At 41.0% G+C, this 13,816-nt stretch overlaps 1 protein-coding gene across 1 annotated transcript; it reads left to right on the top strand.

Annotated features, from left to right (window-relative positions):
• Window positions 1-237: 237 nt before the first annotated feature.
• Window positions 238-10,881, top strand: LOC118940229 (gastrula zinc finger protein XlCGF17.1-like). Its single transcript, XM_036948718.1, has 2 exons — window positions 238-528; window positions 8,319-10,881. Exons 1-2 carry the CDS (start codon window positions 387-389, stop codon window positions 9,083-9,085), a joined length of 909 nt encoding a protein of 302 aa, XP_036804613.1. The 5' UTR covers window positions 238-386; the 3' UTR covers window positions 9,086-10,881.
• Window positions 10,882-13,816: the final 2,935 nt, after the last annotated feature.

Below are 13,816 nucleotides of genomic sequence, written 5' to 3'. Positions count from 1 at the left end.
AAGACTGGACGGAGGAAGAAGCTTCCCCTCCAGCTATAGAAGAGGAGGTCTGCTGGACGGAGGAAGAAGCTTCCCCTCCAGCTATAGAAGAGGAGGTCTGCTGGACGGAGGAAGAAGCTCTCGTTAAAGAGGAGAAGGAAGAGAAGGTTGTTACAATACAAAAACAAGTAGATGATGAGGCTGTTACAGTGAAAGAAGAAGAGGATGTTACTGTAAAAGAAGAGGATGTTACTGTAAAAGAAGAGGAGGATGTTACTGTAAAAGAAGAAGAGGATGTTACTGTAAAAGAAGAGGAGGAAGACACGTTCAGAGTGAAAGAGGAAGACGATGTTACAGTAAAAGAAGAGGACGGGTCCGTTTTTGGAGTGAAATTGGAGGAGGAGGAGATGACTGTCACATCGAAAAAGGAGGAAGAGGAGGAAACTGGATTTCTGGGCCCGGTTCCCCAAAGCCATCTTAAGGCATCCAGTATTGATGATGAAGTTAGCCGTGAGATGCTTTTGAGAAACCGGGACCTGATTAACACTAGTAAGTACTGTCTTAAATACAGAGGCACAAACTCTGCAGTTGTTGAACTGATGTGTGGTGTTAAAGGGGAAATCTGCCGTTGCTACATCCATATTGTTACTTTTAAATTATTAATTTATAGCCATTGATTCTTGAAGAATATAACACATGCCTCATGAGCTTAGTACAACTGTTATACCCCATCAGAACCCCAAATAAACTTTTTTTACTCCAATGTTTAGAAACAATGTAAACCAGCACTGTATCGCCTCAACATGGTTAAAACTATAATGTTGATATCATGGATGGTCAGTCCTTGCATCCATAGGTCTGTCTATGAATTTGAGAGTAGTTACATTTCTCCAGCCCCATCCATCATCTAATTACCAAAACAGTGGTGGAATGATAGCTTTGTTATTGGTTGAACTGCAGATTAGTTGATTGATGTGTGGCTTTTTTTAAAGGAACAACCTAGGTTTTAAAAAGCAACAAAATGGCTGCTCAGAGACTTGGTTTGGTAAACGGCTTAGGGATGGAGAAATTTAACCACTCTCAAATTCATAGAGAAAGCTATTGTAGCAACCTTAACCCAAAACCTAGTGACCTCATCAAGAAGTTCAGACATCTTGGCATAACAGTTATAAGGTGTTGGCTTGACAGTTGCTGGACTCAGATTGGAATCCTGCTCAAGGCCTCCCCCTGAGTTGACTACACTATGAATATAAGGACTGGCCGTCCATAAGGTCAAAATGATAGTTTTAACCAGATTGAGGCTACACAGTGTTAATTTACCAACAATGGAGTTATACGAGCCTATGTTTTGGTTTCTGATGGGGGAAATACAGTTGAAACATTATTATCACAGATGATATTATCACTGTCTGTGTATTATCACAGATGACATCATCACTGTCTGTGTATTATCACAGATGACATCATCACTGCCTGTGAATTATTATCACAGATGACATCATCACTGACTGAATTATTATCACAGATGACATCTTCACTGCCTGTGAATTATTATCACAGATGACATCATCACTGCCTGTGAATTATTATCGCAGATGACATCATCACTGTCTGAATTATTATCACAGATGACATCATCACTGTCTGAATTATTATCACAGATGACATCATCACTGAATGTGAATTATTATCACAGATGACATCATCACTGCCTGTGAATTATTATTACAGATGACATCATCACTGCCTGTGAATTATTATCACAGATGACATCATCACTGTCTGTGAATTATTATTACAGATGACTGGGGAAACAGACTATCTAGAGCACGTGTCAAACACAAGGCCCGCAGGCCCAATCCGACCCGTGACACATTTCTATCCGACCTACACAGTTATTTGGGTTGTCAATTCAGTTTGGTTCAGCTTCCATACGGCCCGCGATGCGCTGCACTACAAGTCCCAGCAAGCACTGCCAACGTGCTGCACGCCAAACGTCAGTGGATTGCCACAGACACACCCCTCTTCCCAGTTCCACACACAAACCAACCAGTGTGCTGTAACATCTCACTAATGTCTACCAGACCGAAAGTTTAAACATGTTGTAGGCTTAACAATGAATAACCAAGAAACTGAAAACGAAACTATTTTATTTTACATATTAAACCTGTTTTTTAGGCACCAAACAACTTCTAAATACTGTAGACTTCCATTAATGTATTAGACTGGTACCAAACTACCTTCAGACCAGTCTTGTCTGGCTTCTGGGCCTCCTAGAGCAAAACAATGTAGGTGTTGATGAGAGACTCCTCCTCCTTTCAACAGAGGGGTCATATTAGTGTTGTAGTCACGACAGACTCCTCCTCCTTTCCACAGAGGGATCATATTAGTGTTGTAGTCACCAGAGACTCCCCCTCCTTTTAATGTTGTAGTCACCAGAGACTCCGCCTCCTTTTAATGTTGTAGTCACCAGAGACTCCCCCTCCTTTTAATGTTGTAGTCACCAGAGACTCCCCCTCCTTTCCACAGAGGGATCATATTAGTGTTGTAGTCACCAGAGACTCCTCCTCCTTTTAGTGTTGTAGTCACCAGAGACTCCCCCTCCTTTTAATGTTGTAGTCACCAGAGACTCCTCCTCCTTTTAGTGTTGTAGTCACCAGAGACTCCCCCTCCTTTTAATGTTGTAGTCACCAGAGACTCCCCCTCCTTTTAGTGTTGTAGTCACCAGAGACTCCTCCTCCTTTTAGTGTTGTAGTCACCAGAGACTCCCCCTCCTTTTAGTGTTGTAGTCACCAGAGACTCCTCCTCCTTTTAGTGTTGTAGTCACCTGCGACTCCTCCTCCTTTCAACAGAGGGGTCATATTAGTGTTGGAGCCCAAACTGTTTCTATCTGTATCTGTAGCTCTGACACCTTTCACCGCTGATGAGGAAGGCTGATATATGTAGCTCTGACACCTTTCACCGCTGATAAGGAAGGCTGATATCTGTAGCTCTGACACCTTTCACCGCTGATGAGGAAGGCTGATATCTGTAGCGCTGACACCTTTCACCACTGATGAGGAAGGCTGATATCTGTAGCTCTGACACCTTTCACCGCTGATGAGGAAGGCTGATATCTGTAGCTCTGTCACCTTTCACCGCTGATGAGGAAGGCTGATATCTGTAGCTCTGACACCTTTCACCTCTGATGAGGAAGGCTGATATCTGTAGCTCTGACACCTTTCACCGCTGATGAGGAAGGCTGATATCTGTAGCTCTGACACCTTTCACCGCTGATGAGGAAGGCTGATATCTGTAGCTCTGACACCTTTCACCGCTGATAAGGAAGGCTGATATCTGTAGCTTAGACAGACAGATTCTTATGGGGAATGTTGTGTTCTACTAATTACATTTAAGTGGGTGTGTAGACGACAACTCTAAGGGGTTTTAACTTGTCTCCTCCCCCCTCATCTACACTGATTTGGACTGGATTTAACGAGTGACATCGATAAGGATCATGTCTTTAACCTGGATTCATCTGGTCAGTCTGTCATGGAAAGAGAATGTGCTCATAATGTTTGTGACACTCAGTGTTATTACTTCTAAATAAACTGCTGTTCACCATCTGGGACCATTCAACAGTCTAGATTTACCAGGTTATTACTAAATAAACTGTTCACCATCTGGGACCATTCAACAGTCTAGATTTACCAGGTTATTACTAAAAAAACTGTTCACCATCTGGGACCATTCAACAGTCTAGATTTACCAGGTTATTACTAAATAAACTGTTCACCATCTGGGACCATTCAACAGTCTAGATTTACCAGGTTATTACTAAATAAACTGTTCACCATCTGGGACCATTCAACAGTCTAGATTTACCAGGTTATTACTTCTAAATAAACTGTTCACCATCTGGGACCATTCAACAGTCTAGATTTACCAGGTTATTACTTCTAAATAAACTGTTCACCATCTGGGACCATTCAACAGTCTAGATTTACCAGGTTATTACTAAATAAACTGTTCACCATCTGAGACCATTCAACAGTCTAGATTTACCAGGTTATTACTAAATAAACTGTTCACCATCTGGGACCATTCAACAGTCTAGATTTACCAGGTTATTACTAAATAAACTGTTCACCATCTGGGACCATTCAACAGTCTAGATTTACCAGGTTATTACTTCTAAATAAACTGTTCACCATCTGAGACCATTCAATAGTCTAGATTTACCAGGTTATTACTTCTAAATAAACTGTTCACCATCTGGGACCATTCAGCAGTCTAGATTTACCAGGTTATTACTTCTAAATAAACTGTTCACCATCTGGGACCATTCAACCGTCTAGATTTACCAGGTTATTACTTCTAAATAAACTGTTCACCATCTGGGAGCATTCAACAGTCTAGATTTACCAGGTTATTACTAAATAAACTGTTCACCATCTGGGACCATTCAACAGTCTAGATTTACCAGGTTAGTACTAAATAAACTGTTCACCATCTGGGACCATTCAACAGTCTAGATTTACCAGGTTATTACTTCTAAATAAACTGTTCACCATCTGAGACCATTCAATAGTCTAGATTTACCAGGTTATTACTTCTAAATAAACTGTTCACCATCTGGGACCATTCAGCAGTCTAGATTTACCAGGTTATTACTTCTAAATAAACTGTTCACCATCTGGGACCATTCAACCATCTAGATTTACCAGGTTATTACTTCTAAATAAACTGTTCACCATCTGGGAGCATTCAACAGTCTAGATTTACCAGGTTATTACTAAATAAACTGTTCACCATCTGGGACCATTCAACAGTCTAGATTTACCAGGTTATTACTAAATAAACTGTTCACCATCTGGGACCATTCAACAGTCTAGATTTACCAGGTTATTACTAAATAAACTGTTCACCATCTGGGACCATTCAACAGTCTAGATTTATCAGGTTATTACTAAATAAACTGTTCACCATCTGGGACCATTCAACAGTCTAGATTTACCAGGTTATTACTAAATAAACTGTTCACCATCTGGGACCATTCAACAGTCTAGATTTACCAGGTTATTACTTCTAAATAAACTGTTCACCATCTGAGACCATTCAATAGTCTAGATTTACCAGGTTATTACTTCTAAATAAACTGTTCACCATCTGGGACCATTCAGCAGTCTAGATTTACCAGGTTATTACTTCTAAATAAACTGTTCACCATCTGGGACCATTCAACCATCTAGATTTACCAGGTTATTACTTCTAAATAAACTGTTCACCATCTGGGACCATTCAACAGTCTAGATTTACCAGGTTATTACTAAATAAACTGTTCACCATCTGGGACCATTCAACAGTCTAGATTTACCAGGTTATTACTAAATAAACTGTTCACCATCTGGGACCATTCAACCGTCTAGATTTACCAGGTTATTACTAAATAAACTGTTCACCATCTGGGACCATTTAACAGTCTAGATTTACCAGGTTATTACTTCTAAATAAACTGTTCACCATCTGGGACCATTCAACAGTCTAGATTTACCAGGTTATTACTTCTAAATAAACTGTTCACCATCTGGGACCATTCAGCAGTCTAGATTTACCAGGTTATTACTAAATAAACTCTTCACCATCTGGGACCATTCAACAGTCTAGATTTACCAGGTTATTACTAAATAAACTGTTCACCATCTGGGACCATTCAACAGTCTAGATTTACCAGGTTATTACTTCTAAATAAACTTTTCACCATCTGGGACCATTCAACAGCCTAGATTTACCAGGTTATTACTAAATAAACTGTTCACCATCTGGGACCATTCAACAGTCTAGATTTACCAGGTTATTACTAAATAAACTGTTCACCATCTGGGACCATTCAACAGTCTAGATTTACCAGGTTATTACTTCTAAATAAACTGTTCACCATCTGGGACCATTCAACAGCCTAGATTTACCAGGTTATTACTAAATAAACTGTTCACCATCTGGGACCATTCAACAGTCTAGATTTACCAGGTTATTACTTCTAAATAAACTGTTCACCATCTGGGACCATTCAACAGTCTAGATTGACCAGGTTATTACTAAATAAACTGTTCACCATCTGGGACCATTCAACAGTCTAGATTTACCAGGTTATTACTTCTAAATAAACTGTTCACCATCTGGGACCATTCAACAGTCTAGATTTACCAGGTTATTACTAAATAAACTGTTCACCATCTGGGACCATTCAACAGTCTAGATTTACCAGGTTATTACTTCTAAATAAACTGTTCACCATCTGGGACCATTCAACAGTCTAGATTTACCAGGTTATTACTTCTAAATAAACTGTTCACCATCTGGGACCATTCAACAGTCTAGATTTACCAGGTTATTACTAAATAAACTGTTCACCATCTGGGACCATTCAACAGTCTAGATTTACCAGGTTATTACTAAATAAACTGTTCACCATCTGGGACCATTCAACAGTCTAGATTTACCAGGTTATTACTTTTAAATAAACTGTTCACCATCTGGGACCATTCAACAGCCTAGATTTACCAGGTTATTACTAAATAAACTGTTCACCATCTGGGACCATTCAACAGTCTAGATTTACCAGGTTATTACTAAATAAACTGTTCACCATCTGGGACCATTCAACAGTCTAGATTTACCAGGTTATTACTAAATAAACTGTTCACCATCTGGGACCATTCAACAGTCTAGATTTACCAGGTTATTACTTCTAAATAAACTGTTCACCATCTGGGACCATTCAACAGTCTAGATTTACCAGGTTATTACTTCTAAATAAACTGTTCACCATCTGGGACCATTCAACAGTCTAGATTTACCAGGTTATTACTTCTAAATAAACTGTTCACCATCTGGGACCATTCAACAGTCTAGATTTACCAGGTTATTACTAAATAAACTGTTCACCATCTGGGACCATTCAACAGTCTAGATTTACCAGGTTATTACTTCTAAATAAACTGTTCACCATCTGGGACCATTCAACAGCCTAGATTTACCAGGTTATTACTAAATAAACTGTTCACCATCTGGGACCATTCAACAGTCTAGATTTACCAGGTTATTACTAAATAAACTGTTCACCATCTGGGACCATTCAACAGTCTAGATTTACCAGGTTATTACTAAATAAACTGTTCACCATCTGGGACCATTCAACAGTCTAGATTTACCAGGTTATTACTTCTAAATAAACAGTTCACCATCTGGGACCATTCAACAGCCTAGATTTACCAGGTTATTACTAAATAAACTGTTCACCATCTGGGACCATTCAACAGTCTAGATTTACCAGGTTATTACTAAATAAACTGTTCACCATCTGGGACCATTCAACAGTCTAGATTTACCAGGTTATTACTAAATAAACTGTTCACCATCTGGGACCATTCAACAGTCTAGATTTACCAGGTTATTACTAAATAAACTGTTCACCATCTGGGACCATTCAACAGTCTAGATTTACCAGGTTATTACTTTTTGGAGTTGATGATTTCTTGAGCCGCTAAGATATTTGGTTTTGATAGTTGCAAAATACCTATTTTGAATGCAGCAGTTGTTAGCTTGCATGCTAATGCTCATTGACATGCTGGTAGCAAAGCTAACCAAAGAGCATTTTACTGATTGAAGTTGAAGTGTTTTTTAAGTAGAAAGCAGCTGATTTGCGACGATGGCACAGACATTATATTAAGCAGGAGATTCAAACGAGCCTTACAATTATAATCCAAGGTAGTGTGAAATGCACTCATAAGGAACCTGGAAATGGAGGATATTTTTGCTGTCAGCCTATGAGGGCTCCATTGAGTCCCCCCCCCCCCCCATGAGGGTGAATTAGCGACAGAGTTTAATGTGAGTTTCCTTGAGCAGCACTCCCAATATTGCTCAGAAAATGTGTGGTAATATACAGAATACATTGTGGAAAAACTAAAATCTTCGCTCACCATTTTAGCTCCATGCAGATATACTATATCCATAACTAGCGGGTTCTGTATTAGCAGGGAGGAGTTTCTGCAATCAAGTTGAGTGTGCATCGCCCTCGTGCGGCCATTTTGGCACAGAAAGGGGACTATATTCTAGCCTAGAGGGTTTTTTTCCGATTTACTACTAAAGTGAAAAAAATAACACAAAATATGACTTTTGTTGATCACTGACTGTCATATTAAGATAATTGTCAATTAAGTTTATCAAAGCGTTTAAATATTCATTATAGATGTAAATTGTTGTACAACATCCTGGGCATCACCTTTTAGCTTAAAGATACAGTGGATTTCTGCTGTTGTGGGCCTTTAACCATCTGTCTGACTTTGTTGTTCACGCAGGAGAGAGACCTGACTATTGTGGATCCTCTGGGGAGCCTCAACAACATCATGAAGCTGACGAGGCAGAGAAGAGTCTCTCCACATCAGAACATCTCAAGAAACACCAACGGAAACCCACAGGGAAGAAATCTCACCACTGCTCTGACTGCGGGAAGAGTTACTCAAGATTAGATTCACTAAAAGTACACCAGAGAATTCACACAGGCGATACAGCTCACTGCTCTGACTGTGGGAAGAGATTCACCTCTTCAGCTGACCTAAAAAGACATGAGAGAATCCATACAGGAGAAAAACCTTATAGCTGTGATCAATGTGGGAAGAGATTTACTCACTCAAGCTGCCTGAAGGTACACCAGAGAACACACACTGGAGAGAAACCTTATAGCTGTGATCAATGTGAGAAGAGATTTGTTACATCTAGCCGTCTGACTATACACCAGAGAACACACACAGGAGAGAAACCTTATAGCTGTGAGCAATGTGGGAAAAGTTTTAATGTTCGAAGCGGCCTGAAAACACACCAGACAACACACACAGGGGAGAAATCTTTTAGTTGCTCTGACTGCGGGAAGACCTTTTCAAAATTATATACATTACAGTTACACCGGACAATTCACACTGGGGAGAAACTTTATAGCTGTAATCAATGTAGGAAGAGTTTTAATCACTCAAGCTTGCTGAAGGTACATCAGAGAACACACACAGGAGAGACATCTTTTATAGCTGTGATCAATGTGGGAAGAGATGTGTTACATCTAGCAGTCTGACTATACACCAGAGAACACACACAGGAGGCATATCGTACAGCTGTGATCAATGTGGGAAAATACTTACATCTAGCCATCGGACTGTTCACCAGCGGACACACGAGAGAACCCTTGTAGCTGTAATCAATGTGGGAAGAGTTTTACTCGGCCAAACATCCTGATATCACACCAGAGAACACAGGAGAGACACCTCGTAGCTGTGATCGATGTGGGAAGAGAGACGCTGGTAAAGTATCTCTGATTAAACATCAGAGAAAATGCATATATGAAGGAGTTGTTTCATGACATCAATACGATGATGTCACAATGTAGAATGTTTTAACATTGTAGTAGGAGTATTTTAATGATGTCACAATGTAGAATGTTTTAACATTGTAGTAGGATTAATTTAATGATGTCATAATGTAGAATGTTTTAACATTGTAGTAGGATTAATTTAATGATGTCACAATGTAGAATGTTTTAACATTGTATTAGGAGTATTTTGATGATGTCATCATGTAGAATGTTTTAACATTGTAGTAGGATTAATTTAATGATGTCACAATGTAGAACCCTAAACGTTTGTCTCCTGTTCTATTGATTTCAACATGATATCGAAATGAGTGATGACAAAAAATGTGTTGCGTTTCTCTTCGTTTTGGGGACCCCTACATTTAAATGCATCACTCCAAAATGTAGCTGATTGTCTTCTGCAGGTTGTCCTCTAACCAGTGAGGTAAAATATATCTCCCATTTCTATGTTTTAAATTTTTTTTTATAGTTGTGTTAGTTTTAACAGCACATACAACCTGATTTCCCCCCTAATCGATATCAGTGATTTATTGTTGTTGTTTTTGGTGTAATCGTGTAACATTTAGTAATCATAATTATTTATGTAACCAACTGACATTTTTTTTGTTTACTAATAATGTAGTAAAACAAGTTTATATTTCTGGTTGGATGTTACATCCTATTCTTACTATTTTAATGTATTTTCCTCAGAGTGATCATTAGTCTTTCAGTTTTTATTGTTATTCCTAATGTTTGTTGTGGTGTAAATATTTAGTGTAGTTTTTATTTTCATCGTTTTTATTTGTTTGTTTTTTCCTGTGAAGCGCATTAAGTTGCATCCATGTCTGAAATGTGCTGTATAAATAAAGCTTGATTTCAACATATTGTAAAACAAATTAACCCAACCACCGACCAATTAACAGACTCTATGTAAACCAATGATGAAATATGTGCAAAAGCAACACAAATCTTGGTCCATCTCAGTATGAAAAACTGTATCAATTCAGTATATCTTCCACTATGTCTAAATAATACACGGTATGCCAGTTTAGTATCTCTTTTCAACTAATCCAGTACATTCTTGTTGAACATTTAGAAATTGTAGTGTAATATAGAAATACTCATCAACTGGATGAGTCACCATTTAGTTTGGAAATGATACAACCATTATGTAACGTAAACTCACTCACTTTTGTACATCCTCTTGGTCCGCACAATTGACCTTATTTTAGCACCAAAAAAACGTAATACTTCCAGATCAACTGTAATATGAATACTACTGTAAAGCGGAACTTCTTCCCTTTACAACAAAATCAAAGAGGAGATCTCGACGCTGCCTGTTTTTGCATGATTTACGTAAGTGATGGAGCTTCGCCGGGCCTTTTTTTTAAATGGCAGGTTGGGAGCGAAGGCTACGAAGTGATCGTGAAAGGGGGAAATATGTTGTGTGAGGAAACAGGTTTTTTCACTCGATATGTCGAACTAATCAACTTTAAAATGTAAATAAAACAAGAAAGAGTTTATATAATGTCTCATCATATCCTTCTTTCTCCCAGCCGGGAGAACATGGTTGAGGTGGTGTTGCTGCCATCACACACCGCCCATGTTGATGCATCCAGCCGGGAGAACATGGTGGAGGTGGTGTTGCTGCCATCACACACCGCCCATGTTGATGCATCCAGCCGGGAGAACATGGTGGAGGTGGTGTTGCTGCCATCACACACCACCCATGTTGATGCGTCCAGCCGGGAGAACATGGTGGAGGTGGTGTTGCTGCCATCACACACCACCCATGTTGATGCGTCCAGCCGGGAGAACATGGTGGAGGTGGTGTTGCTGCCATCACACACCACCCATGTTGATGCATCCAGCCGGGAGAACATGGTGGAGGTGGTGTTGCTGCCATCACACACCACCCATGTTGATGATCCAGCCTGGAGAACATGGTGGAGGTGGTGTTGCTGCCATCACACACCACCCATGTGATGCAGCAGCCACTGAACATCAGTGTCTTTGGCCCCCTGAAGTCGGTTTTCACCACCAACGCGGCACGCCTGGGCCTGGAGAGTAGGGGATGTTGTCGTCGGCAAGAAACACTTCTCTGCCATGCTGCACCATGCCTACCCCAAGGCGGTGAGCAGTGAAAACATCAAGGTTGGGTTCAGGAAGGCAGGGATTTTCCCCCTTGAACCGGAAGGCCTATGTCCACACCCAGATGGTGAGGATCGCAGAGGCACCCACAGCAGCGACAACCGCGACCCCCACAGCAGCGACAACCGCGACCCCCACCGCAGCGAAACCCGCGACCCCCACAGCAGGGACAACCGCGACCCCCACAGCAGCGACAACCGCGACCCCCACCGCAGTGACAACCGCGACCCCCACCGCAGCGACAACCGCAACCCCCACCGCAGCAACAACTGCGACCCCCTGGTGGCTCCTACAGCAGTGAACACCGCAGTTCCAGCAGCATCAACCCCATCCCCTGTGTGCTGTCCCACCTGCTAGCAGGTCTCCCCAACCCCGTCCCCTGTGTGCTGTCCCATCTGCTAGCAGGTCTCTCCAACCCCGTCCCCTGTGTGCTGTCCCACCTGCTAGCAGGTCTCCCCAACCCCGTCCCCTGTGTGTGCTGTCCCACCTGCTAGCAGGTCTCCCCAACCATTGCAGCCATTGTCTCAGCGAGGCTGGCAAACGTACTGATGCCTCCCATCTTGGTGTGACCGTGAGGCGCAGACTTCCCCTGCCAGCTCATATATCTTTATGTACATATTCTTTATCCTTTTACACTTGTGTGTATAAGGTAGTAGTTGTGGGATTGTTATGTTAGTTTATTACCGCATTGTCGGAACTAGAAGCACAAGCATTTCGCTACACTCGTGTTAACATCTGCTAACCGTGTGTGTGTGACCAATAACATGTGATTTGGAGAAACAGATGCCCCAAAAGTCCTCAACTGGCAGCTTCATTAAATAGTACCCGCAAAACACCAGTCTCAACGTCAACAGTGAAGAGGCGACTCCGGGATGCTGACCTTCTAGGCAGAGTTGCAAAGAAAAAAACATTTCTCAGACTGGCCAATAAAAAGAAAAGATTAAGACGTGCAAAAGAACACAGACACTGGACAGAGGAAGATTGGAAAAAAGTGTTATGGACAGACAAATCTAAGTTTGAGGTGTTCGGATCACAAAGAAGAACATTTGTGAGACTCAGAAAAAATGAAAAGATGCTGGAGGAGTGCTTGACGCCATCTGTCAAGCATGGTGGACACAATGTGATGGTCTGGGGGTGCTTTGGTGGTGGCAAAGTGGGAGATTTGTACAGGGTAAAAGGGATATTGAAAAAGGATGCTATCACTCCAGTTTGTAACGCTTAATTGGAGCCAATTTCCTCCTACTGCAGGACAATGACCCAAAGCACAGCTACAAACTATGAAATAACATTTTAGGGAAGAAGCAGTCAGCTGGATTTCTGTCTATAATGGAGTGGCCAGCACAGTCACCAGATCTCAACTCCTATTGAGCTGTTGTGGGAGCAGCTTGATCGTAAGAAGTGCCCATCAAGCCAATCCAACTTGTGGGAGGTGCTTCAGGAAGCATGGTGTAAGGGTCTGTGTAGCTGGTGCAGAGGAGTCAGGCACAGGACAGCAGAGATGAGGGAATAAAAGTAACTTTACTGAAAATCATCAAAATACAAGATAAATCCAAGCCCACAATACGGACCACAATACAACAAACAATCACTCACAACCAAACATGGGGAACAGAGGGTTAAATAATAAACAGGTAATTGGGTGGGTGAAACCAGGTGTGTAAGACAAAGACAAAACAAATGGAAAATGAAAAGTGGATCGGCTAAAAGGCCGGTGACGTCCACCGCCGAACAAGGAGAGGGACCGACTTCGGCCGAAGTCGTGACACATGGGGTGAAAACTCTTCAGATTACCTCAACAAGTTGACAACTAGAAAGGTCTGTAAAGGCTGTAATTGCTGCAAATTGAGGATTTTTTTTGACAAAAGCTAAGTTTGAAGGACACAATTATTATTTAAATTAAAAATCTTTATTTATAAACTTGTCCATGGCTTGACTATATTTCCTATTCATTTTGCAACTCATTTCATGTATGTTTTCATGGAAAACAAGGACATTTCTAAGTGACCCCAAACTTTTGAACGGTAGTGTACATGCTATTTTAGGTTATAATCATGTTATAATGCTCATGTACAAAACATTAGGAACACCTGCTCTTTCCATGACATAGACTGACTGGTGAATCCAGTTGAAAGCTATTGATGTCACTTGTTAGGGGGGAGACAGGTTAAAGAAGGATTTTTAAGTCTTGAGGCAATTGAGGCATTGTAGAGGCAATTGAGGCATTGTAGTGGCAATTGAGGCATTGTAGAGGCAATTGAGGCATTGTAGTGGCAATTGAGGCATTGTAGAGGCAATTGAGACATTGTA

This window comes from Oncorhynchus mykiss, chromosome 17 (assembly GCF_013265735.2).
Source record: "Oncorhynchus mykiss isolate Arlee chromosome 17, USDA_OmykA_1.1, whole genome shotgun sequence".
Taxonomy (NCBI): domain Eukaryota; kingdom Metazoa; phylum Chordata; class Actinopteri; order Salmoniformes; family Salmonidae; genus Oncorhynchus; species Oncorhynchus mykiss.
The sequence above is the reverse complement of the archived record's forward strand: the minus strand, read 5'-3'. Positions and strand labels throughout refer to the sequence as shown.